Source organism: Vigna unguiculata, chromosome 3 (assembly GCF_037176805.1).
Source record: "Vigna unguiculata cultivar grain cowpea cultivar isolate G323 ecotype 2 chromosome 3, ASM3717680v1, whole genome shotgun sequence".
In the NCBI taxonomy this organism is placed as follows: domain Eukaryota; kingdom Viridiplantae; phylum Streptophyta; class Magnoliopsida; order Fabales; family Fabaceae; genus Vigna; species Vigna unguiculata.
The window spans coordinates 22413402-22439806 of record NC_140794.1 but is presented as its reverse complement, the minus strand read 5'-3'; the positions used below and the strand labels follow the sequence as shown (position 1 = coordinate 22439806).

Genomic DNA, 26405 nt, shown 5'->3' with positions numbered 1-26405 from the left:
TAAGGCTTATCAAGTCCAATTCTATCCACTTAGAAATGAAGATTGTTGGTCCACTTACTACAAACCTGAATTTCATACCAGACCCTCAAATGTGACATAAGACATCAAGAAGACCAACTACTACTTGGATCAAAAACTAAATGAATCAACCAATTTCAAATAAACTAAGAAAATGTTCTTATTGTCATAATGAAGTTGTACGTCTTGGCGAGTTTCGACCGACTTGACGCATAAAATTCCATACTGTCTTTGGGCGACATGGGCCCACTCAACACATTGGGCTGTAACACGAACATCCTGACCTCACAAGGATAGGAATATGGGAGAATCGGGCGGAAACACAACTATAAAGGCACCAAACATCCTTAAGGAAAAGGGCATGAGATTCAGAGAGAACAGACATAAAACAAAGCATGTAAAGCTAAACCCATCAATTAACTCTTTCTCATCGCAACCTTGACTATCAATTGAACGTTCGAGCGGACCATACGGGAACAAAAGTCATAAGGGAACACGTCCATTTCGTCAATAAATTTTGTTGCTTTGTATTTTTCATTAATTTCTATTATCAAATTACTTACTTCCTTTTTTTTTAATAAATTATTATATATATATATATATATATATTACAAATCTTAAATGAAGTGATGGATTAAGCTGATATTACATTATTGTACTATAATTATTACAACCAAACAGTGAACATAACGCCAAGTAATACAAAAGTACGTTCATGCATTCGGAAATAACGAAGGATAACGGCGACAATCGATTAAAGAAATAAAACTTGATGAAGTAAACTCTTTGTAGATTTACACTTTTCATTGCACCTTTATTGAAACACCAACACTCCAACACACAAAGTTTCCTGCAAATAATTTAACTCATGTCAACGTTAAGTAGAGTGGCAATGAAATGATAAATGTACAAAGTCATAAAATACTCTACAAGTATAAGTTTTTATCCATCTTTTTATGGACAAAAAAATTATGTAAAACCTAAATGTGATAAGTGACAAATACTAAAAATTAGATTTAAGTATAATTTATCCTTATACCACACTCTATTTAATTGAAATATGAATGTTCAATATCTAAAATTAGATATTTATAGATGATTTGGTAACTGATAACAGAATAAGAAAAGTTTAACTCATTTTTATAAAATCAATTTGGAAAGTGAGAATTGTTACACTTATGTACTATAAAGTAGTTTTATATATGATAGATGTAAGATTTGTAACAATAAGCATATAAAAAGGATAATGTTTATAAAAAATGTTGTGGTGCATCATGAGGTGGAGATGTAAGAAAGAAGTGAAGTACGGAAAAGGAAGTGAAACTAACCCCATAAGGCTAGTAGCCAACATAGACAGCAGCATTAACAATGTAGCAGTCATCGTTCTTCTCAGCTACTTCTTCAGTTGAGCACACTAATCCACCATCCACTACATCAAACTTCATAATTTCCCCACTGAAATTATTTTCAAACAAAACGTAAGTTCAGTGATTATGTGCATCAAAATTCTGATTTAAAAGAGGAGTAGTGTTTGTACTCACTATGGAAACACAGACTTGATTTTATCCTTATCCAAGTTTTGTTGCAGAGGATGAGGCACCCCCAGTTTCACATGTAATTTCATGTCATCTGATGTCACACCAGGGATGCTACCTGCACCAAATTTTAACTTTCAACCTATGAAGTCTGGATACGGAGACAGACACGGATACGACACGGACACGGATATGGACACGAACACAGATACGGCTAAATGGAAAAATATATGATATGGAACACAACATGTATATAGATATTAGTTTCAACTTTCAACTTACACATTATCAAATAGCACAAAAATATGAATCTAATTCCTCTATCTAATATCCAAAAAGTGAAAAGTAGTAACTATATACTATTTTTTTATTTTTATAATCATAATAAAAATTAATATGATAAATTTACAGGTTTATATATTTTTTAGAAAATAATTGAATTTGTGGTTATTATAACATTGTGTTGAAGTTATGTCAAAATTATGTTAAAGAAAAAAAAATGTCTTTCAAATTGTACGCTTTACTAATATATATCGTATGAGTGTCGGTGTCCGATACGTGTCTATATATATTCACCGGAAATTTCATCTCCATAATTTTTATTTCCTCAAATTTTATTTAAATAGCAGCAAAAGATTGAATGAGAATGGATATAAAGAATGTTGAAAGTCATCAATGAGTTAAATTTTTTAAAAGTCTTCTAAAATTCAATTCTGCTTCCAAATATAAAATGGGAAAATAAAATTTTCGGTTAATTGGTAATCAATTAAAAGTTAACATTAACGTGAGTTACAATAAAACCTAATTCAGAAATACCTTTTCGGAATGCTGGAAGTGAATTGGTAGCGATGGCATCTCTGCATGCTCTCATTGCAGCGGCTGTGATGTCTTGACTGTGAAATACATTTTAAGATCAGTAATATCATGCGGATCAAACAATAAAAACTACTAATATCATTTCAATATACAAAAGGTTTTGTAATGTTAGTGAATATAAAATATGTACAGAGGTAAAAAAAAATGAGACAAATGTTAAGCACAATAACTGGTGATCCAGATAACAATTAGATGAGCTTATAATATAATGCTCTCCTTATAATTTTTTTTAAGTTTAATTATATATAAATTTAATTATTAAGATGAAATCAAAGGTATTATGAAGTTATTTAAAGTTATCAAGTTCGCAAGGATATATTGAAAATTTTACATTTATTAAGAATTATACTAGATGGTAATACAAATAAATATATAAGTCAGATATAATTCTCATTTTAAGAGTATTAAATAATTAACAAGGTAAAGTTGGATTAAGCATAAACTCAATTCAATTAAAATAAATAAATTAGTAGTATGTGAATTCGTTATGTCTGGTCCGAATTCGTCTTATATATGTTAATGAAGAAAATTTTAATTAACTGAATATACGAATAGATATGATACTGACTTTTTAGATCTAGTAGGAAATAGATTGAACATGTTACACATTTTGATAAACATGAATAATACTAGTTCTGTTTCAGATTACTTAAAACAACTTTAAGACAATTTAGTTTATTGGATAGTTTATTCTAAAATTTATATGATTATAATCTTTTCTTTATTTGATAGTAAAAATATAAAAGAAAAGTTGTGTATTTAATTCTTAACACAACTACTATATTTATTTTATTGTAATTCTTATTTTTTACAAAAATATATTCAATAAATATTTGATTGGTATCCAATTAAAATAAAACAAGAAACAAATTTGATATATATTTGATATCGAGAATAGAAAAGAATACAAGTTTTTCTATTAAGGAATAGAGATGGATATTGAAATTTGCGTAACAACATTTTATTATGTAAAACATAGAAATTAAATTTTCATAGTAATATTTCATTGAAAAAAAAATCATTAATTTCTTTTAGTAAACAATTTATAGCCTTCTCTTTTTCTTCACTAAACTTTATCCCAAGAAAACAAAAAAGTAAGATATAGAATGAATACCCATGAAGATCATAGCCAACACCCATCTCAACGAACAAAAGCTTCATGTCATGCACTGAGCTTTCTTTTTGTCCACCACCTTCCATTATCACGATATATTTCTTCTTCAATTAAGTGATTGTGTTGTTGGAAAAACTTTAACTATTTATACTTATCAGATTGAAACCTTTGTTTCTGAAATTTGTTGTTTATAAGCACATGTCTATGCGAAATGGAGACAGCTCATAACATAGCTTTTCGTGTGTCTTTGTATATGTGCCAAATCAACATTGAGATTGTGATACGTGTATCATAACCTAAGAATACGGTCAAATGTTTTTCAACACGTACGATGCTACGTACGTAACATGCATGAGCGGGTTAAATTTCTGTAATGAGTATATTTAAAATTAATTATTAATTGATTAATCATGTGATAGATCATTTTTTTTTTAATTTATTTTGTGCTTGTTTAGTTGAATATTTTTATGTGTGGATATTTAACTCGCTTATTTAAACTACGTCTGTTATAGTTTTTAAAATGTATTTTATAAAATAATGCCTAATATTTGAACCCCTTTTTTAATATATAACCCTTATAAACTTCAAGATCTGTCTCTTACCAAACATGTTTCACTAATAAACTTATGAATATTAACACTAATAAATTATGAAGTGTGTTAATTAATAGTTTTAATATTTAATAATAAATAGTACTTCAAGCCGCCTGATTTCTTGATTCATATTCTTTTAATTAGTCAATTTAATTATATTTATAATTAAATTGATAGGATGACAAAAAATAAACGGATAAATTATTACCCATGCCATACAACTTCGGTTTAAAAGTGTCTCCACGCCATACAACTTCGGATAAATATTACCCATTTTTGTGAAAAAAAAAAAAAAAAACAGAAACCGGAGGCATGTGTAGTATATCTTTCTACCTAGCTTAAATATTTCGTTCTGCATGTGCCACGTCGTCAATAAGCTACGCCACGTATATATGAAAATGCAACACGTATAAATTTGTTTTAAGAAATCAAACTTCAAAAATCACTTCTCAATAATGTGTTCATCTCTATCTATTTTGGAAAAAATAAAATAGTGTAACCTAACAAAAGTAAGTTCCAAAGCCCAATTAAAAAAAATAAGTTTAAAAATAACAATTACAAATTTTTAAAGTACAAAGCTTCATAAAATCCTCCGAATAACCTAGCCGCCTACAAATTGCTTTAATCTAAAAAAACAGTTCAAACTCAATTTCCTTAATTTGTATATTACGTTCCATACCATTTAACCTATTTAAAAATCTTAAAATATAACATTTTCTACTGTCATGCCTAATTTGAACTGGCTTTTAAAATAAACAAATGTAAAATAGAAATCTTTGCAATTTATCTTGTTGAAACTTATCTTGTTGCAACGTATTACCAAACGCATAAAAGTTAGTTCTTACAATTTTTCACTAATAAGCAAATTCAAATTTGAGGGAAAACCTATTTTATTGAGAAGAAAATAAAGTGTTATAAACATAAAATGCTTACCTTTCGATGATTAATTGCATGTTAAAAAAACATTTCTATATAGTTATCCAATGAAAGTAGTTTACAATAGTGCTCACATGATACCTCTCAATGCCATCTTAAAATATAGAAGAAATGTACAACTTTTCATGTTATTGTATAGCAGTTGGCATGAATTGTTCAAATCAAGAGTTCATTAACATGATAAACCGAACGAAGCTCTGCAAAACGTGAAAGTTAATAACCCACATAAACAGCAGCATTCACAATATAACAATCATCATTCTTGTCACCCATTTCCTCTACAAGCACCCCACTTGAGCATATCAAACCACCGTCCACAACTTCAACATTCAAAATTTCTCCACTGCAATTTCAAAAAGATAAGTAAAGAAATATAAATATAACATGTTATTATATATTAAGCTTTAAAAATAAAAACAACACGAACTGAGTAAATAAGCATAGTAGATTATCAACTACCGAAAGAAATGAGCAAAAGCACAGGTCAATACATGTTCATTAGCATATACGAACACCAAAATTATGTTTTTGTTCAGGGCTTCAAGCAAAATATATAAACTTCAATACAGAATACAAACAAGGAGAAAAGAGTAACTTAGGTTTCTGATAGAAATGTTCAGTTTAATATCCAATAACCAGAGTACAGTAAAAGATTGAAATAACAACAGTTAATTTTACAAGAAAAAATCATTGATGATATATGATTTCATATTGATGGTCATGTCATCACTTAAATAGAACAATATGAAAAAATAACAAAATAAGGCCTAATTTTTCACTGTTCTGGGCACTTACTACGGAAAAACTGATTTAACTTTCTCCATATCCAAAGATTTCTGGAGGGAATGAGGAACCCCTAGCTTGATCTGCAATTTCATCTGGCCAAAACTGACTCCAGGAATGGAACCTAAATCAAACTTGTCTCAATTAGAAGGAAAAACTGTACTCAGAGATGTCATAAAACAAGTTATCTTTCTTAATGTCAGTTTGCTGTACATTCCCTAACTAGCATAGGCGAAATTAAACATTCCATGCATTGATTCCTTTCACTTTCCTGACCATGGAAAAAAATCATGTAAGTGATTCTACTATTTCTTCATACTTTACCCCATATACAGGACAATACATGTTTAACTAATAGCCACTAGGAAAATAAATATTTGTAAAGACATTTGCAAGCAACATGCTGAGAAACAAAAACAATGGAGAAAGCTAGCAGCGTAGTGTAGAGTGCAGATAACAGAATACGGATATCTTAAATGCTGTTGTAGGACATTTATAATGGAAAAGAAAGATATTCAATCTCAAGACAGAAATTTGGCAATTATAAAGTAGTACAACATCTTCAAACGAAAGGAATGAAGATGACTCGACTAGGATGCGTTGCAACTCTAAAGTACTGTAAAGGTCAGGTAGACCGTAAACTTAATCTCCATAATACAAGATGAGCAGGGTACTTAATAGCCTTTAGCAAAAACATTCAAAAGGCTAAGGAGTTGATGTACTAAGAAGGCCAAGTAAGCCGCAAACTTCCCGGACTAATAGAAAGAAAGAAAAGCCGCATATCTCTTCTATGAGTCACCAAGGCCGGTTACTTCCCCGCAGGACGCATAATAATCATGGTAACAGCAAAACTAGTCAACCCCTTAGCCTCCAACTAGAACCTAAGGCCGACATAAGAAGTTGACTACATAGATATCACACCAAAGACATCCCAGGCAGCAAACTAACGCAAAGTAAGCAGACATCGAAAGAAAAGTAACGCGACGGTAGACCGGTACATATATGACTTTCCTCCCAACCTAACTTAGACAAATTTAAGTAAATTACCAACAAGGCATCTAATAGAAATTGGGCCTGCTTAGCCCCAATAAGGGTCCAAAGCCCAGGCCCATAAAGAGTAATTAAGGTAGTCAAAAGTCAAATAAATCATTATAAATAAAACTTAACCCACGTAATCAAAGATCCGCAATTCATTAATCCAATAAACTGTGAGTTGACTTTGGAAAAAGTTCTGCTAACTTGATCGTTGGAGTCTTTTTTGCAGATACAACCTCCCTCGTAGTAAGGGAAAAAGCGGACGAATACTTAGTAGACGAACCGGACCAGAGACAGGAATCCATTAAGAAGCCTAGAAGTTGCGGTAAGATATTGTTTTGGTCTCATGATAACCTCGTATTGCTACTGGAGGAATATCTAACAAGACACAAAATCATGAAATATAAGATATTCATGATACCTCTACTTTATTACAAATAAGAAATGGTATTACTATAATGAAACAAAAGGAAATTATTTCAATTTCATTTTTGTTTGACCCTGTTCAGTCTATTAAATAAAACTCTAGAAGAGTAAACAGTTAAATCAGTCCCTAAAAGAGAGAGAATTGGTCATATTAATCTTTGAGCCATGAAAATTTCAAAAGTTTTCCTAAATAGGCATTTAATTGTCAAACTAGTTCCTGAATGCTGTATTTAACCAGTCAAATTAGTCTCAACGATTTGTGACAAAAAGAGCTAATTGGTTGAAGAAATGTACATTTAGGAGCCTTAAGCATAATTTCTATCATTCAAGCTCTTATTTTGATTTGCTTCATATTTACCGTATGTACACCAAGAATATCTCCCAACCAAAACTATACACTAATTTCTTTCAAGGGACAAAGACCACCAAAGTGAGCCTTGCATCTTCCAACAATTCAGCAAGAAAATGGACTTGCTTCAATTTGCAATAAGATCAAGTTCAGTAGTCAATAATAAAGGTGGGGACAGACTACCATAGAAGCTCGAACTTTCATTTGCTTCAATTTCTAACAAAACGAAAGTTTCTAGCATCACAAAATCCAACCATTACATTACACTTTAACTAACTATCTTATTCTTTCATAAGAAGCAAGGCACCACCCCCATTAATTAACGTAACCAAATGTTCAATGTCATTGGGCAACAAAAAACCCCTTATGTTACACCAAAAAGATAAACTATATTCCCATTCATATTTTCTATTAACTAAGACGGCTAATGTGTCTTATGATAGAATAACTCAACAATAACACTAAGAAGTTGAACAGTGTAAAACCCAATATGATTATACACACACACGCACATATACCTCTGCGGAAAGCAGGGATTGAATTAGAAGAAATTGCATCCTTGCACGCTCTCATTGCTGCTACTGTTATGTCCTGTCTGTTGGGTTCATCGCCATGTCAGCAAAAACAAAAGAAAAAAAGACCAAAAATACGAAAAAAAAAAGGAAGAGAATACAACACCCATGTTGGTCGTAGCCGACACCCATCTCCACGAACAAGAGCTTCATTGGAGAGGATGACCCTCTGCTACCTTCACTCCCTTCAACCGCTTCCATAGTTCGGGAAATTGCAGAAAGTAAAAGCTTCGATGAGCGATGTGAGAAAGAAAGAGTTTTGCGGAAACGTTGAGGAAAAGAGTTTGAGCCCAAATCAGTGATGGGAAACGATGAAAATTGAAGATTTAGAAGTGAATAACAGCATTCGGTCATTTCTCTCTCACAAGCTCAGCGAGAAATGGAATCAAATCAATATTGATAACCGATTCGGGCGAATCACTGCTGACCGGTCTCCACAATTTTACCTTTCTCTGGTTTAACTCTCTCTGTCAATTCACTTATTATATAATAAATTATAAAATTACTATTTACAAATTTATACCTTATCTGATTTAAAGAACTACTGTTTAAAAATGTATTTTACTACAAAATATTTATTATTTAACAAAGTTAAGAAGATAGTTATTATGGCTTTGATTTTTTTTACTTAATTGAAATGTGCATCACTGTATTTTACAAAATCAGTCACTTTTTTACTTGATTAAAATGTTAGTCTTTAATTTTCTTTTATACTTTTATTTTCTTAATTTTTATTCATCCATGAGTTTAGAGTCAGAATTTTCTAACACACTTTTAATCCTTTAATTCTTAAATATTTCTAACTTTATTCAATTTTCAGATCATTATTTTGGATATGTAAGGATATATCCAATGAATTTGGCTAGTTGATCATATTTGTAGATAATTAAACTAAAAAGTAAATAAAACTATTTATACTATTATCTATAATATTAATAAAGGAATTTGCATATAGAACCATTTTCAGTTTTACCCTTTTAACAATTATTTTTTTATTCCAAATAAAAAAAAAAACTCTTTATATTGTTGTTGTTTGTGGTCTTCTTTGTCCTACATTATTCATCATCTTCTTATTTGTCATCCAGTAATATGTTGTGTTTTTCAAGTCTCTCTTGCAGTCGTCTTTATCATGCAATTGTGATATGGGATGCAAAATCAAAGTAGTTCTTCTTGTAACATTCCTAAGGAATATTATGAAAATTTAATAAATAAAATTTAAGATAAAATAAAGAACGCATTTAATAAAACCATTTGCCAAAAAAACACGAGAAATTTAAAACTTTAATATCACTGTCATAAACGAGGAGTCAATCCTCATAAAACTCGAATAAAACTTAATGGCTCTTGAAATGATTACATAATTATTTCAAAACTAAAATATTACATATATATATATATATATATATATATATATATATATATATATATATATACAAAAATCCCAAGCTAGCCCCCGCTCCGAGTCTATGCATCTCTTGGCCCACCTGTCACATCATCTGCTCCCGGATCCGATCATCGCCACACACACACAGATAGGGTGAGCTATGCACAATAAAGTATCAACAAATATATGAAATAAACATGTTTCCCAACCCAAAACAACATAAGTACAAAACTCATAATTTCCAAATCACCCAACCATGACCTCATAGTCCTTCATGAGTCATATGCATGAACTAGGTCTTGGGACTTCCCTGTGCTCCCACGAAACTAACTCATTTGTGGTCCAATCCTATGAGCCTATCCCGCTCATAGTCCTGCCCTACAGACTCCTCGTCTGTAGTAAAACACCCAAGTCTCATACTTAGACCCTAGCACGCACGCAATCACCATACTATGGACTCCTCGCCCAATAGTAGCCGACGGGAACATCACAGTTCCTTGCCCATCGTGCGCCCGACACATGCAATCACCATACTAAGGACTCCTCGTCCAATAGTAGCCGATAGGAACTCAACCAGTTCCTTGCCCATCATGTGTCCAACCACCGAGCACATCCCAAACCCCTATTGGACTTAGTCCTTCAAGCCCAAATGCCACACCACATGCATAAAATTCCTATACTTAGGATAAAGTAACCAAATCACACCCACAAGCAATTACAACATGTCAAAATCACATAAACTCGCTTAAACCAGGGACACTCGCCCAAGCTAAGCCCTCATTCTCGCTTGGGCTAGCTCCCCTCGCCTAAGCGAGCCTAAACAGTAGCATCAACTCGTCATCTCACTTAGGCGAGATCTTCCCGCCTGGGCGAGCCACACATTCGCCCAAAACCACTCTAACACCTCGCCTAGACGAGTCTTCAACAAAACACACAAGAACACACTTCAAGAACTCGCTTGGGTGAGCGACTCTCGCCTAGGCGAGAGTGTCAGTCGCTCAAAACTCAAAACATCTCGCTTGGGCGGGATATTGTAAGACCCGCAGAATTTAATTAATTAAATAAATAATTAATTAATAAATGCGGGAGGCTAGTGCATTTATGACATTAATTTATGTTATGTATGACGTGGAAAAGTGCTAACTCAAATGGTTGAGAGTACTTTGATTGTGTGAGAGGACTTGGGTTCAAGTCCTATGTATGCCAATTATATGTATTTTGTTGTTAATGTTTTAATAATATGTTGGGCCACACTCAGTATGAGATAATGCTTGAAATGTATGTGTTAGTAAGAAATATGGGTTGGCCTGATGGTTTAGAGTTGACTTAACTTTGGGCATGGTGTGGGTTTGAACCTGGGTGGACTCAAATACTTAACTTTGGGCATGGTGTGGGTTTGAACCTGGGTGGACTCCAATTTAACTTCTTTTTGCTAAAAGGTTGTGTGGCTGAATATGAATAGTTGAGAGAGACTTTAGCAGAAGGGGGTGGCTAAAGGGGCTGAAAAACCATTAAGGGATGGGCCTTGAGTAGAAATAAAGGTTAATTCCCGTTTTTTTTTTATTAACCAATTAGTAAGACCTATAAAAGACAACTTTTGAGAAGAGAATAGGGTTTGGAAATCTATTTTCTGAGAGGTTTTAGAGGGAGGACGAAAATTGAGAGTGAAGGGAGAGTTGAGAGTGAAGTAGAGAGGGAAAAAGGAAGTGGTTGCACGGTCAGTCCTTGGTGATCAAAGGAATCCTTCAAATTCAAGTTTTAAGTGGGGATTTTCAGGTTAGGGGAGCTGAACCTGAATTTTCGTTTTAACTATCGTATGCTGGTAATTCTGATAGGTTTTGTACTCTAATTTCGTGATGCACATGAGGGAATTTGGGGTTATGGGTTTTGGGGACTGTTTCATTGAAATTGACCTAAATGCATGCATATAATGGGGTTGTGTTCGGGGTATTCTGTGATTATGTAAAGTTGGGTTGTTGGGGCATAACTTCGTGTCCAATTATGTTCATATGCCTGAGTTGTGCTGAGTGAATTGGTATGTTTATGTTGCGTTTTGAGTCTCTGGTGCAATGTGGTATGCGTGAATCAGTGCCAGAACCTGCAGTTTTCGCTCAGGCGAGCTAGGCTCGCCTAGGCGAGACATGTAGGGACTCATAAACCTCTCTCTGCTCGAGCAGTTCGCTTAGGCGAGGTGATTTGGGTTTTGGGCGACAGACCAACTCGCTTAGGCAAGGGTGACTTGCCCAAGCGAGAATCCGTGGGTGTCTCGAGTGCATTGGTGTTTGTTTCTTAGGCGAAATTGCATCTCACTCAGGCGAGAGACTCTCGCTTGAGCGAGAGTTCGAAGAGCATTCTGATGGGAGTTCACTTGCAGCCCAAGTGAGAGAGGTGAGTTTTGGGCGAAACGTGATCTCGTCCAGGCGAGTGTGACTCGCCTAAGCGAGGGTTCGTGGTTGGTTTTGTGTATGGTGCTCGCTCAGGCGAGGTAACCTAGCCTAAGCGAGGTGAACTGGAATGCTTAGGTGAAAGTTAGATGTTTAAGCCTAGAGATGGATGGGTGATAGGTTTAGAAGTAATAAATTGCAGTATTGGATTGATCGAAGATTGAATGGTGATGTGTGATCTATAAGGCTTCTAAGATATCTAGATGGTGAGCTTGCTGGTGTTCCATGGGTTGTGGCCCGGAACGTATCCTTGAGTTGTGGCTCGGGATAGGGGTTAAGCACATGGCATTCTATGAGTTGTGGCCCGGAATGACTTCCCGTGAGTTGTGGCTCGGGATAGCGGATGAACACGAGGAACCTTGAGTTGTAGCTCGGGTTGACGAGTGTGCCGGTGTGAGTGTGCTGGTTGTGGCCAGTACGGATGGGTCCAGATGGATTGCCCTCCTCAGTGGTTGCTGACGAGTTTGGTAATCCTAGGACGTTACGGACTATGTTCGTATTTGGGAACTCCACCTGGCATTACAGTGTGTGATCTGTAGCATGGTTTTCGCACGTGCTCTATCGGTTGTAGCCGATAGGTGTGGCAGCAAGACACCTGAAGATACTCAATAGAAGATATAGAACACTGCTTACATGGTTGTGGCCATGAGAAGAACTCAAGCGAGGTTTCCTGATGTACTTATTATGCATGGTGGTGGCCATGTGGAGGGAAGGTAACGTGACTTCCATTAAGTGCATCGGTGCACATGGTGGTGGCCATGTGATGGAAATAGAGTAAGATTCTGTGGGAAGAGAAAAGATACTTGATATGGTTGTGGCCATGCAGTATAAAGAAGAAATGTGTTGTTGTTATACTATTTGCACTGGTTAACATGTATATGTATTTGTGATATATATTTTGTATGTTTTAACTGTTAGCTCACCCTATCTGCTTGTGTTTGGCGATGATCGTGTACGCAATACACGTGAGCAGGTGATGATACAGGTGGAGCTGGTGAGGCTTAGCTGCGGAGAGGGGCTGATTATGGGGATTTTTATGTTCATGTTTTTGTCACTCTATTTTAACATATGATTTAAAGGCTCATGGCCTATTTGACTAAACTCTTGTTTTTGTATGTATGGACTTATTTGTGGTTTTAATAAAGTTTTTACTTTTCTTGTGTTTTGGGAAATGAGGCATTATTAATAAATGCGTTTTTACATAAATGATGCTGATGTATTATTAATAGTTTTCTTTTTGCTAAATTTCTTTTGAGCATGAATATGAAAGGATTGGGAAACCTAGCAGATACTGGAGAGGCAATGAGGAGGGGGCTGAAAAATAATGGGTGATAACCATTGAAATGGCCTTAACCATATTTTTATTTAATAAAATTCGTTTTAGTAAAATAGAGAACAATTAGGGCACATTAAGCTTGAGAGAGAAGAGAGGAGGAGAGGAAAAAGATCAGTCTGTGAAAGGTGCAAACAGTTCTGAGACGGAAAGGGGAAATTTCTGGTGCGTGAAGGGGGCCAGCGAGAGAAGGATTAGAGTGGTGCTTTTAGCAAAGGGAAAAGGTGCGCAAGGAGAAGGGGAATCTCAATTTGGAGCGCGAATTCCTGGTAAGGGGAGTTGCTTTCGATGCTTTAGATACATATACATTGTATTATGCTTTGGTGATCGAAAATACATGCCTTCCACCTGTTTTTCTGCATTGTTCGATTGGGTTTCTGGATTTTTCCCAGAAACCGCCTGGCGGTTTGATCCTTACCGCCAGGCGGCTCATCAGAGATGAGCGTGTGTTCTTGTTTTGGTTGGAGTCGCCTGGCGGCGATGAGTTCCTGCCTGGCGGCGCGACCTTGATTGTGTTCTGTTTGATGGCGTTGATGCTAAATTGGAAGAATGTAATGAATTGTTGAGTGTCAAATGATTGTGTAACATTGTGTGATGGATTATTGTCATATACTTCTTGTGGGAATGTTTGTGATCATATTGGGGTTTTGTATGTGGAGTTATTGGGTGGATTAGGAATTAATTGGAATTGAGGGATGTGATAATTATAATATTGTTGAGTTTGGACGCTGAAAAGGTTGGAACTGTATGTGTGGTGGTTATCGGGGAAGGAGGAAAATAAGATAGGTTTGTGGGGAGTGCAAAAACGCATGCAGAGGGTCTGATTCTGGTGTGCCGCCTGGCGGGGCTGTCCTCTCCGCCAAGCGATGACGTGTGGCAGCCCTAATTGAGTGTTGTACAAGGGAGTTCTGTGAGAGAGAGAGAGAGTCTTGGGGATTGTAAAGGTTGGTATAGTGGAAAGGAGAGAATTGTGAGTGGGGAGTTGGGAAGGAGAGGTGGCTTGAAAGGAGGTAAAGTAAAGGGGATAGGAAATGAATTAAGATTATATATAGTGTAATGAGTGAGAGGAAAAATGCAATTGGAATGTTTTGATGCTAATAGAATCTGAACATGACCCTAAATTGTTAGTGGATGTTGAGGGTCAATGATAGTGAAGAGGGGTTGGTTGAGAAGAATGGTAGAAAAGTTGGAACTAAGAATTCGTGTGAGATGGGCAAGAGGAGTGGGAAGATAGAGTGAAGGATGAAATGATACATGAACTGTCAATTGAGTATATGAGGTTTATGAGTGAGTATGATTGTGAAAAAGGGAGATATGGGAATAGGATCTCTTAATTTGTGAATTAAGACTTGATGACATGACTTAAGAATAAATAAATCTCTAGTTGAAATGTGTGAAGGATGAGGTTGGGCTATAACGACATTAAATTAGGATGGGAATTGGCAATAAATCAGAATGGGGTACTGAGACCAAAAGGTGAGTTGCTCTTCGAGTAACTTAGGCTGTAGAATTAACCGAAATGGAGTGCCAAATATCAGCTGCAGAATGCCTCTGATATGGCGCCTGACGGCTTGTTAATCACCGCCAGGCGATAGACGCAGCGTGAGTGAACCCTGTACGGGATGGCGCCTGGCGGCACGGTGAGGTCCGCCAGGCGGTGACGAGAAAATAGTGGGTCTGGGAGGACGTTGGCGCCTGGCGGTGAGTGAATACCGCCAGGCGGTCTGGAACAGTTTCGCCTGGCGGCGTGTGGGCCGAGCCAGGCGGAAACGCTGTTGTTCTTTGCTTTCTGGTGTGTTGTTTTTAACTGACAATGATGCTTTGCTTGGATCGGGAGATGCTGTGCCATGAGCGGGTAGGTTCATGGATGGTGTGACATGTGATGATATGAGCGGGGAGGTTCATATCAAGTTACTCTCACGTGGGGATACGAGCGAGGTAGGTTCGTATGTTCCGTGCTCACGTTGAGAGATGCCACGTGCGGGGAGGTACGGCGGCTGGTAGATCACATGTGTTGGACTACGGGCGGGTAGGTCTGTAGAGCAGGACTACGAGCGGGGAGGTTCGTAGAGGCAGGACCACGAGCGGGCAGGTTCGTGTGAGCATCATGTTCCCGAGTCCAAGGCTAACCAATTGTATGATTTGAAGACTGATAGGTCTTGGGGTTAAGGTCTTGGCCAAGAATTATATATATAATGAATAAGATGGGTATATGATTTATTTGGTGTTCTATATGTTGTCATTTTATTTTCTCAGCTCACCCTTCCTGTTTGTGTGTGGCGATGATCGTGTAATTCGTTACACGGGAGCAGATGTTGATACAGGTGGTGCTGAGGATGCTCAGATGGCGGAGTGAGGGCTAGCATGGGATTAGAGCTAGGGTTTTGCTAATTTGTAATTTATGTTTTTAAATACAAATTTTGGTAACTTGTAACCTTTTATGGATTTAGTTATGAGTTATGGCGCACTATTTTAATGAGTTTAAATTTTTCCCGCGTTGGGATTTTTATCGAGATGACTATTAATGTAATTATTTCTTTTATTATTTATTTTTAAGTAATATTCCCTAGGGATGTTACATCTATGGGGAGTGAGCTTACCGTGTGTATGCTTGTGAGATCATTTTGATCATTGTTTGTTATTTGACCTTTAGTATGAAGTCTTAACCAAGCTGTTTGATGTGAACAGTTATATGTGGCGTGCTCAAGCTATGGCACATAGGAGGAGGAGGAATAATGCTGGGGCTGATGAGATCGCGCAGGCGATACATCGGATGGTAGATGCGATGCAGCCCATTGCAGTGCAACCTCGAGCCGTGGTAGCACCCACACGTCCAGTGTCTATGGAGGATTTTATGAGGCATAAGCCCTCAAAATTTGCAGGCAAATCTTCTCCAGATGAAGCTGATGCTTGGCTTAAAGAGTACGAGAAAATCTGTCGGGTGATTGATTGCACAGACGCCCATAAACTCTCATTCATATCCTTCCTATTGATAACCGATGCAGAATACTGGTGGGCAGGCATGCAGCAGCTCATGCAGACCCGGGGTGAGGAGGTTACCTGGACTTCCTTCAGGGAGAGATTTCTGGAAAAATATTTTCCAGCTAGTGCCAGGCATGAGAGGGAGGCAAAATTCCTCACGTTCCAGCAGGGGAACCTGACTGTGCAGGCATACACAGACAGATTCGAGTATTTGGTCAGGTTCTACACACCTACTGTTACCGAGGAGTGGAGATGCCGGAAATATGAGGGCAGGCTAAAACACGAGCTCCGCCGCTTTATTGTACCTCTCCAGATCAGGGAGTTCACAGTTTTGTCAGAGCAGGCCAAGGCTATAGAGCAGCTGGAGATGGGGCCCAACAAAGGGGCTCGACCACAGAAGACTACCTCTGATTCACGGCAGCAGAAGAAGCCGTATGATAGGCCACAAAGCTCGGCTAAGAAACTACAATGCTACAACTGTGGTGGGGAGCATTATCGGAGGGATTGTCCAAAACCCTCAGGCAGTTCCAATGGTGGTGGTGGTGGTAGCACTGGCAAGTGCTACGTTTGTGATCAGACGGGCCATTTTGCACGACACTGCCCGAATAAGAAACCAGTTGGAGGTGCACCAGCGAAGAAACCAGTAGAGGATCGACCTAGAGCCCCTGGTCGTGTTTTTGCCTTGATGACTACCGAGGCCGCCCAGTCAGGTAACTTAGTACAAACCACTTGCTTGTTATTTGACCATGAGGTTGTTGTGTTGTATGACTCAAGAGCTACCCATTCATTCGTATCCAATGAATGTGTGAGGAGGCTCGGTCTAGTGATGCGAGAGCTGGCGTGCGAGTTGATAGTTGCGACACCAGCGTCAGGGGAGGTATCCACCACGTCTATTTGTGTGGGATGCCCTATAGAGGTGGCAGGTCGCAGGTTCGAGGTCAATCTCATCTGCTTACCAATGGAGGGGTTATATGTGATTCTGGGTATGGATTGGTTGGCCAGCAACCATGTGGTGATTGATTATGGACAACGCAGGGTGGTGTTCCCAGATGCAGAAGGACTGGAATTGATATCATCCAATCAGGCAGAGAAAAAGATTGAGGCAGGGGCTACATGTTTTATGATAGTAGCTCAAACGGAGAAGAAGAGTACTGCAGAGAAGATTAGTCTGATTCCTGTGGTAGATGAATACGCAAATGTCTTCCCTGACGAAATCCCAGAGTTGCCACCAAGCAGGGATGTGGATTTCACCATTGATCTCATCCATAGGGCTGGCCCAGTATCTATGGCACCATATCGGATGGCACCAGCTGAGTTGACAGAGTTGAAGAAGCAGATTGAGGATCTGCTTGAGAAGAACTTTATCAGGCCGAGTGCATCGCCATGGGGGGCGTCGGTATTACTTGTGAAAAAGAAGGATGGCAGTTCCAGGTTGTGTGTTGACTACCGGCAACTGAATAAGTTGACAATTAAGAATAAGTACCTGTTACCGAGGATTGATGATCTGCTGGATCAATTAAGGGGAGCAACTGTGTTCTCTAAGATTAACATGAGGTCTGGATACCATCAGATCTTAGTCAAACTAGAGGATGTGCAGAAGACTGCATTCAGGTCACGCTACGACCACTATGAGTATGTGGTGATGCCATTTGGAGTGATGAATGCGCCTGCTATATTTATGGACTACATGAATAGGATATTTCGACCGTATCTGGATCAGTTTGTCGTTGTATTCATTGACGACATACTGATATATTCTGAGAGTAAAGAGGAACATGCAGATCATCTGCGAGTGGTATTGGAGGTGCTTAGAGAGCATAAGCTTTATGGGAAGTTATCGAAGTGTGAGTTTTGGCTCAATGAGGTGCATTCTTGGGCCATGTAATCTCAGCTCGAGGAATCTCGGTGGATCCAGCAAAGATTGAAACGGTGTTGAAGTGGGAAAGGTCGCAAACTGTGACTGAGGTGAGAAGCTTCTTGGGCCTGGCAGGGTATTACAGGTGCTTTGTGGAAGGGTTCTCCAAGATGGTGAGTCCATTGACTCAACTCACCAGGAAGGACCAGCCCTTTTCTTGGACAGACGAGTGCGAGGTCTGTTTTGAGGATATGAAGAGGAGATTGACCACTGCACCTATCTTAATTATCCCAGATACAGCCAAGAGGTTTGAAGTGTACTGTGATGCTTCATACCAGGGTTTGGGGTGTGTGTTGATGCAGGAGAAACGACCTGCTGCTTGTGCATCTAGCCAGTTGAAGGTACATGAAAAGAACTACCCTACGCATGATTTGGAGTTGGTTGCGGTAGTGTTTGCTCTCAAGACATGGAGGCATTACTTGTATGGTTCGCAGTTTCAAGTGTTCAGTGATCATAAAAGTTTGAAGTACTTATTTGATTAGAAAGAGCTAAATATGAGACAGAGGCGTTGGATGGAATACTTAAAAGATTACGATTTTGAGCTTCTATACCATCCAAGTAAAGCCAATGTAGTTGTTGATGCTCTAAGTCGGAAGAGAGTTCATATGTCTGCTATGATGATGAAGGAGTTGGAGCTTATAAGGAAACTGCGAGATATGAACTTGAATCTGTACACAGGTGTTGATCACATACGGTGCAGTATGTTGCAAATCACCAATGAGTTCTTGAATGAGGTCAGGGAGGAACAAGGTAAAGATCAAGAACTGCAACAGATTGTGAGTGAGTTAGGCACCGAGAAGAGAAAAGACTTCAGGATGGGCAGAGATGGTATCCTGAGATTCAGAGAGAGAGTGTGTGTACCTCGCAGTCGAGTTTTGAGGAAGATTCTCTTAGATGAAGGGCATAAAAGTCGTCTTAGCATACATCCAGGTATGACTAAGATTCCCTTTCAAATCATTAATAGATTTTATCAATTTCAAAAATATCTAGAAGATATTTTCAGTTGATATGAATTATCTAAAAATATCTAAATAATTATCAACAACTAAACTTAACCAAAATTCCAATTCAGCCCCTACAATCTTGCGATCTAAATTTGCAGAGAAATAACAAAAGATGAATAATTTCATTTCAGCACTCTTTTTGGCCAAACTTTGACTGTTTTACCAGACTTTAGTTAGTTGACCCTTTGATTTTCCAATTAAAGCCTTCCACGTGGCAACCCTTTCTCTCTCTCCCCTAGGGTTTGTTGTTGCATGATGAAGTAGTTGCAATTTGCGTCTTGGTTTGGTCATGGAATATGGACAACTTATGTGAGACCATTCTTGGGTCGGCTCTTGGAAGATCAACTATTGTCCATGCAAACAAATCGACGTTCTGCATGAGCATTAGGCCTATGGTCGTTTCTCCTTCTTCATTCATTGTGGATCCACATTCAAGTTTATTCCTTCTTGTAGAGGGAATTTCTTGGTGTCTCCAACCGATGCTAGTCGGACGTCGTTCCTTATTATGGGATCTAGATCTTCACCTACCATGGTAATATTGTCGTTATGCACACGTTCAATGTTATTGGTTGTGACGGAAGCTATAAGTTATATATGTTGCACTGACTATCTACCTTTTAATCAATGTGAATCATCACAATATCTTCTAATGCTAACGAAAACTTCATTACGATGAGGGGTAGATACCAGGACCCCTAATGTGTGTAGTGAGGGTCTTTCTAGCAAGATTTTGTATGAAGTATGTTCTTCGATGACCAGGTACCTGATATGTATCATCTTGGTCAAACTACCTTCACCAAAGGCGATATGTAAATCTATGTATCACCTTGTACACACCATTTCCCTTGAGACACTGTATATTGGCTCGTCATATTGCACCATCGCTTCTTCTGAAAACTATAACTTCTTATATGTCTTCTAGTAGAGGATGTCTATTGAGTTTCCTTGGTCAATAAGAAGTTTTTGGACAACACAGTTCTCGATTTCGATTGTGATCACCATGGGATCATCCTGCTCTGGGTCCACACCTTTGAATTTAGCGACTTCCTATCTCAACTCGTACATGCTGGTCAAGGGTTTTATGCTGTTCTTAGTGAAGGGGCTTACTTTTAATGCCACCATCATGTACTGCAGGATAACTTCAGGGTTTAAATTTTTTATCTTCAGTGCTACCTTGCTAAATCTCTCAATGAAGGCTTTTAATGTTTTGCCTTTCTCTTGTCTAATAGGGGGCCTTTAAGGGTTGTAGGGAAGGCCTTGCACATGACTGTCATTGGTCGAGTAGAGGCTCACTTGGGTGACATAGATAGAGATGTGTTAATTAGGATCAGTGCTTCCATCGTATCAGTACATACTGAAGGCTTCCCACTATTTAGGAAGCGGAGTCTCTGTGATGCCATCTATGAAGTGTCTTAGCGCTTTGGTCTAGTTGCTATATTAGTGGTTGTGGCCATTGTCTGAGGGGTGGGATTGTACTTGCTTACTTCTTTACTTTTGCGGGGTGTGCCAGTATACAGCGACGCTTTAAGATCGTTTGGACTTTATCTTTCCTTTTAACATTGACTACTTCAGTCTCGAGCTTCCTTCTAAGCTTCGAGTTCTCTTAGCACAAAGCGTCCATCTCCTCGACATAGTGATTGCACAGTATGCCTCGATCAAGTGTTCTGATATAATTAATTCAATCATTGAGATTCTGGTTTTTGTCACTTTTTATTGATCATTTATTTTGATTTTTGATTTCAATTTGTTTATTTTTATTTTCAATTTCAATTTGCGTGTTGAGTGTTTGAATTCAGTATTTGTACTTCCTACAAGTTTCTTTCACTTCATTTAACATATTTGAACGGTTGATTTTCGATTTAGACTTAGAAATCACAAATTTACGATTTGGTAGTTATTCTCGTTACATTCGTTAATTTTGTTAGTTTAAGGATGCTGCTTCATTTTTTTATTTTTACATTCTATGTATTTGTTTGATTTCGTTTAAGTTTCCATGTTCTATTTATGTTTTATTCAAACTGATTTGCATAACCAATTCCTGTTTTGATTCATTCCATAGCTTAAATCAATCATGTTTTGCACATTCATAAAAGTTATTTCATAGCACCTTATGAAGGCTTGACAACACAAGAAGCAATGAAAGCTCTCCTAAGAAGGATCAAAAGAAGCATGACTAGAGGAGAGACTTTTATCCTTCTTCCTTGTCTTTATTTAGTATTTCATTATGTTGATTTCCCTAAACTTGGCTTAGTTAGATCAACCTTAGTTGACTTGTTGACCTTAACTAAGGTTGACTAGATTTGACTTGGCTCAAGTCAACATGTCGAATTATTTGTCATGTGATGAGATGGCCACAAATGGAGACAGATTAGGGTAAGATGGCCACAAATGGAGACAAATTAAAGTGTTCCCACATGGCAAAGCATCATTGGACCACATGGAAATGTGATGAGAGAGAAAAGGCATAAAACATAAAGTAACTTGTACCATGGTGGTACATGTGGTCCTTGCGCCTCCCTTCTCTTAGCTGAGAATCATCTTTGGAGTGCTCATTTCATTCCATTTGTTGATTTATGTTAGCCTACCTTCTAGCTTCTAGAATTAGGGTTTTGTAATTGCTATAGCACCCTTTTTGTACTTTTTCTTTTTGCATAGAGGTTCCTAAACTCTCTATTTAAGGGGTTCTCTAAGACATGTGCATTAGTTGATCAACTTAAGTAAAATAATATATTGTTTCAACCATATTACTGTGAGCTCTCCTCCAAGGAGTGGAGTTCTATCTTTGGCCTTATCTTGAGCAATCAAGTGACAACATTCATCACTCATCTCTAAGAAAAAGTTGGCCTTTTAGTCTTCACCTAAGAGTGACGTGTTTTCTTGATGGCAAACCTCTAGCCATGGCCAAGCACTTTTAAGAAGTGCTAGAGGCATCTATCCAAGGTGATGCAAAGCTCTCTTCTTTTGGGCCATAATGGAGTATCTTTAATAATTAGGAATATTTAGACCTTATATTAAGGGTCAAGTAGTGTAGGTTTCTTTTTAAGTCTTGTATGAAGGGTCAAGTAGTGTAGGGTTTAAAATAATCTTGCTTAAGTATGGAGCATCATGTGCACTAGTTTAAGCAACTCTTGGGGTGATTAATTAAGTTAATAAAGCATAGCTTAGCGAAAGTCGTCCCACATGCCACATGGTAAACCCTTAATGGAGAGTTCTCTTATAAAGGTAGTGGCTATGTGTCATTGTCCTAGTGGAGAGACGTTTCATATAGCACCTTTTCACATGGCAACACATGAGTGATGCGTTTTTCATGAGGGTGAGACTAACACATGTCAAGCTCTCCTTCATGGACCATTTGTGGGCCACTTTAACAATTATTCATCCATTGGGCCTACTGCCCAATTCAATCAGCCTCAAATTTCATTATCAATATCACCTATTTGGGCCAAGACCCAATGTCCTCCAATAGGCCCAATATCTTGCCTCCATTTTGCCGGCTACAATGTCTCTTATGCATAATAAGCAAGCAACATCTTTTGTGCCTGCATCATGGTTCTTCCAACAGCCCAATTAGTCTTCTCCAAAAAGCTTCAGTGTCACACGTGCATCCCCAAACACCAAATCAACAAACCATCATTTGTTGGCTTTAATTGGAAATAACCCAATTATGTTTTGATGAAGGCATGTGATCTATTTTGCGTATGTGAGGATGGAAGGGCTTCCTCATTCTCCAGAAATGGGTCTATGGCAACAGTAAGGGTTCTTCACCTCTTAAACCCTTTAGGTAGCCATTTGGTTCAGGCTTTTCACCCTTTTACGAGCAATGTCCACACCTTCTAGAATCCTTAAACCCTTGTACAAGGTTACCTAGTCGTTAGGGTTTTACTTTTTCCTGTTTTCACTTTCGTTTATCTTTGTCATGGTTGACTTCTTATAAAAGGGAGCCCACCAAATTGTAATTTTTAGCTTTTGATGAATGAGAGCGTGGAGTTTCCCCTCGTCATAGCTCAACCCTAACCATATATGAGGTTTTTACATCGTCAGGTTATCTTGAAACGGTGAGAGCTTGAGCGTTGAGTGTCATGAGGTGTTAAATGGAGGAAACCTCGTTTCCACCAAGAGAGAACAACGTCGCTTCCATTGAGAATAGAGTCTTTCGCCGCGAGAATCATCGATTTTCACCGATAGATCGATGATTGGAGGCCTGACGAAGATTTTCACCTAGTTGACCTTCGTTGGGTCATTAGGACTTTAACTCACAATGAAAACAATTTTCACACACTCAAGCTTCGTTTTGAAATTTTTATTGAGAAGTCTTTGTGAAAGTGGACAATGGAATCTAGCTAGGAAAGGCCTAGTTCCTGAGCCTATCCAAGTGACTCATCACCCTTTGCTGGAATATCTATAGAAAGCTTTCACTTTCATTTCTTTTTAGAAATTTCACCCCAAAATCTTTCGAAAATTGTTTTGAGCAAATTCCTTGAAAAAGAAATATGATTTTTTATAGTAGTTTTCATTTATGTAGCCATTTGGAGAATGAGATGCATCATAGATTGGAGAGTGACATTCCTTTCTTTGGTGAGGACATAAGTGCATTATCATATTTGGCTTGGGAGAGGAAAATTGAAGAGTTGCATCCTTTCTTTTCTAGAAGTAGTAAATATTACATTTTTAGTTTGTGCATTTCTAGGTTAGTAGGACATGTTAGAGAGTGGTGGGAAGATTAGCAATCTATAGTGGAGAGAGCAAGAAAACCCCCAATTGAGGATTGTAGTGGTTTAAAAACATGCATGAGACATAATTTTGTTCTTGCTTCATTTAGAATATCCCAAGAGCAAATGTGTGAGATTAGAAAATTCATTACATAGGAAAATCATCCATTAAACATAAAAATGAACTTTCTAAAAGGGTATGAGTTTAAAGAAAAACTTGAAGGGCTCTTGATTGAGAAAATGCTCTTGAGGGAGAAAGAGGATTGAGAAAGAGAACAAGTGTGGGTAGAAAAATTAAGAGCAAATGAAAAGGAAATTAATAAATTAGCTGAAAGAGAGGACAAACAAAGAGAACAAGATGAGACAGAAAAGGAGAAGAAATACAAAAAAGAAAAGGAGATTGAGGAGAGAAGAAGAGCTTGTGAAGAGAAAAGAAAAGAGTTGGAAGAGAAAAAGAAGATAATGAGAGAAGAGAAAGAGAGGAAATCTTACTTAAGGAGGAAGGGCTAATAACACTACCTCCAATTCACCCTTGAACAAAGACAAGAATGATAAAGGGAGTCTCGATTTCCTTAAACTTTTTTCTTTATATTAGACCTTCCTTTTCAATTTTAAATTTCTCTTTTGAAAATTTTTCAATTACACCTCTATTCTTCTATATTTTAAACTCTTCCAATATTTCCTAGCAACACTTTGAGTTAATGTTACCTAGATTACAATTAAGTTAGTAGATATCACTATAAGGACCTCTTAGACTTTAATGGAAATATTTTTCATAATACAAGGTCGTCTAGGGAACTTTTTAGAAGCTTTTCTCATGGGAAATTAAAGTTGATTTTAACCCTCTTTGATGCTTATTGAAAAAAAAAATTGATTCGGGAGGCAACAAAGCGTCCTAAGCTATAGGCTATGAGAAACATTCTTGATTTAAGGACAGATCCTCTTCAAGAGGACGAGGATGATAGAAATCACCCAAAGTCCTTATAGCTTGGACCAATGTTTAAGCTCATTTTCATTATTTTTTTAAATAATTAAATAAATGTTTTGGGCCTTGTACTTTTAGGCCATTATTATTGACTTTATTTTGCTATCAACCTAATGTTTAGGCATTTTAATGTGTATGCCACTTTAACAAATATTTATCCATTGGGAGTAGGCCCAATTCAATGAGCCTCAAAGTTTATTATCATTTTCACGTGTTTGGGAGACCCAATGTCCTCCAGCAGGCCAAATACCTTGCCTCCATTTGGCCAGCATCAGCGTCTCTTATGCATCATAAGTGAGCAACATCTTTTGGGCTTGCATAATGGTTCTTCCAGCAGCCTAATTAGTCTTCTCCAAACACCAAATCAACAAACCATCATCTATTGGCTCTAATTGGAAACATCCGGTTACATTTTGATGAAGGCATGTGATCTATTTTGCGTATATGAGGGTGGAAGGGCTTCCATATTCTTCAAAAACAGGTCTATGGCAAAAGTTAGGGTTCTTCACCCTCAAACCCTTTAGGTAGCCATTTGGTTCAGGCTCTTCCTCCTCCCATGACGAATGCCCACACCTCCTAGAATTCTTAAACCCTTGTACAAAGTTTGTACAAGGTTACCTAGCCGTTAAGGTTTTTCCTTTTCCCGTTTTCAGTTCCGTTTATCTTTATCATGCCTGCCTTCTTCTTCCTATAAAAGGCAGGCCACCAAACTATAATTTTCAGTTTTGATGAATAAGAGTGTGGAGTTTTTCCCCCTTTTTGTCATAGTAACCCTAACCTTAGATGAGGTTTTTACCTCGTCGGGTTGCCCCAAAACAGTGAGAGCGTGAACGTTGAGTGTCGCAAGGTGTTGAACGGAGGAAACGTCGTTTCCATCGAGAGAGAATCATGCCGCTTCCACTAAGAATCAATTTCCGCCGCGAGACTCATTGATCTTCCACGATAGATCGATGATTGGAGGCTTCACGAAGATTTTCTTCTAATCAAAACTCGAATCCGACATTGAATTGTGAATCCGTCATCATCAAAATCAAACATCATATTTCACAAAACCTAAAAGAACCTACATCAGCACCTCTGCACCAATTTTCAATTCTTTTGTTTTCACCACGATTTTGTGTTTTAGTTCATTTTATTGAGTTCTAAATAAATTTTCTAGTTGCTCTAATAGATTGAAGCACGTTTGTAAAAATCATACCTTAGTTCATTTAAGCATTCTCACAAACACCTGTGATAGATTAGGGTTTCATATAGGCATTTGATCAAACACTTTCTAAATTCACTTTTTTGCACCGTGTCATTTCATTCCAAAACTTAAGATATCTTCCATATCATCTATTCATGCATTCTAAGCATTCAAATGATCATTCCTTTCATTAGAATGTCTAATTCAAAATGAAGAACACTTTGTT

General features: G+C 37.5%; 3 protein-coding genes across 3 annotated transcripts; 1 reads left to right on the top strand and 2 right to left on the bottom strand.

Annotated features, from left to right (window-relative positions):
* Positions 1-648: 648 nt before the first annotated feature.
* LOC114177432 (uncharacterized) lies at positions 649-3704 on the bottom strand. The gene is made up of 5 exons (XM_028062764.2): positions 3544-3704; positions 2370-2446; positions 1560-1671; positions 1347-1473; positions 649-868 (listed from the first exon to the last, which is right to left on the bottom strand). Exons 1-4 carry the CDS (start codon positions 3627-3629, stop codon positions 1356-1358), a joined length of 393 nt encoding a protein of 130 aa, XP_027918565.1. The 5' UTR covers positions 3630-3704; the 3' UTR covers positions 649-868; positions 1347-1355.
* Positions 3705-5083: 1379 nt separating this feature from the next.
* LOC114176317 (uncharacterized) lies at positions 5084-8697 on the bottom strand. Its single transcript, XM_028061322.2, has 4 exons — positions 8344-8697; positions 8184-8260; positions 5868-5979; positions 5084-5415 (listed from the first exon to the last, which is right to left on the bottom strand). The coding sequence occupies exons 1-4, from the start codon at positions 8589-8591 to the stop codon at positions 5286-5288; spliced, it is 567 nt and encodes a 188-aa protein (XP_027917123.1). The 5' UTR covers positions 8592-8697; the 3' UTR covers positions 5084-5285.
* Positions 8698-14830: 6133 nt separating this feature from the next.
* On the top strand, positions 14831-18777 carry LOC146887601 (uncharacterized). Its single transcript, XM_085670297.1, has 3 exons — positions 14831-14874; positions 16087-18224; positions 18272-18777. Exons 1-3 carry the CDS (start codon positions 14831-14833, stop codon positions 18775-18777), a joined length of 2688 nt encoding a protein of 895 aa, XP_085526423.1.
* The last annotated feature ends 7628 nt before the right edge of the window (positions 18778-26405 follow it).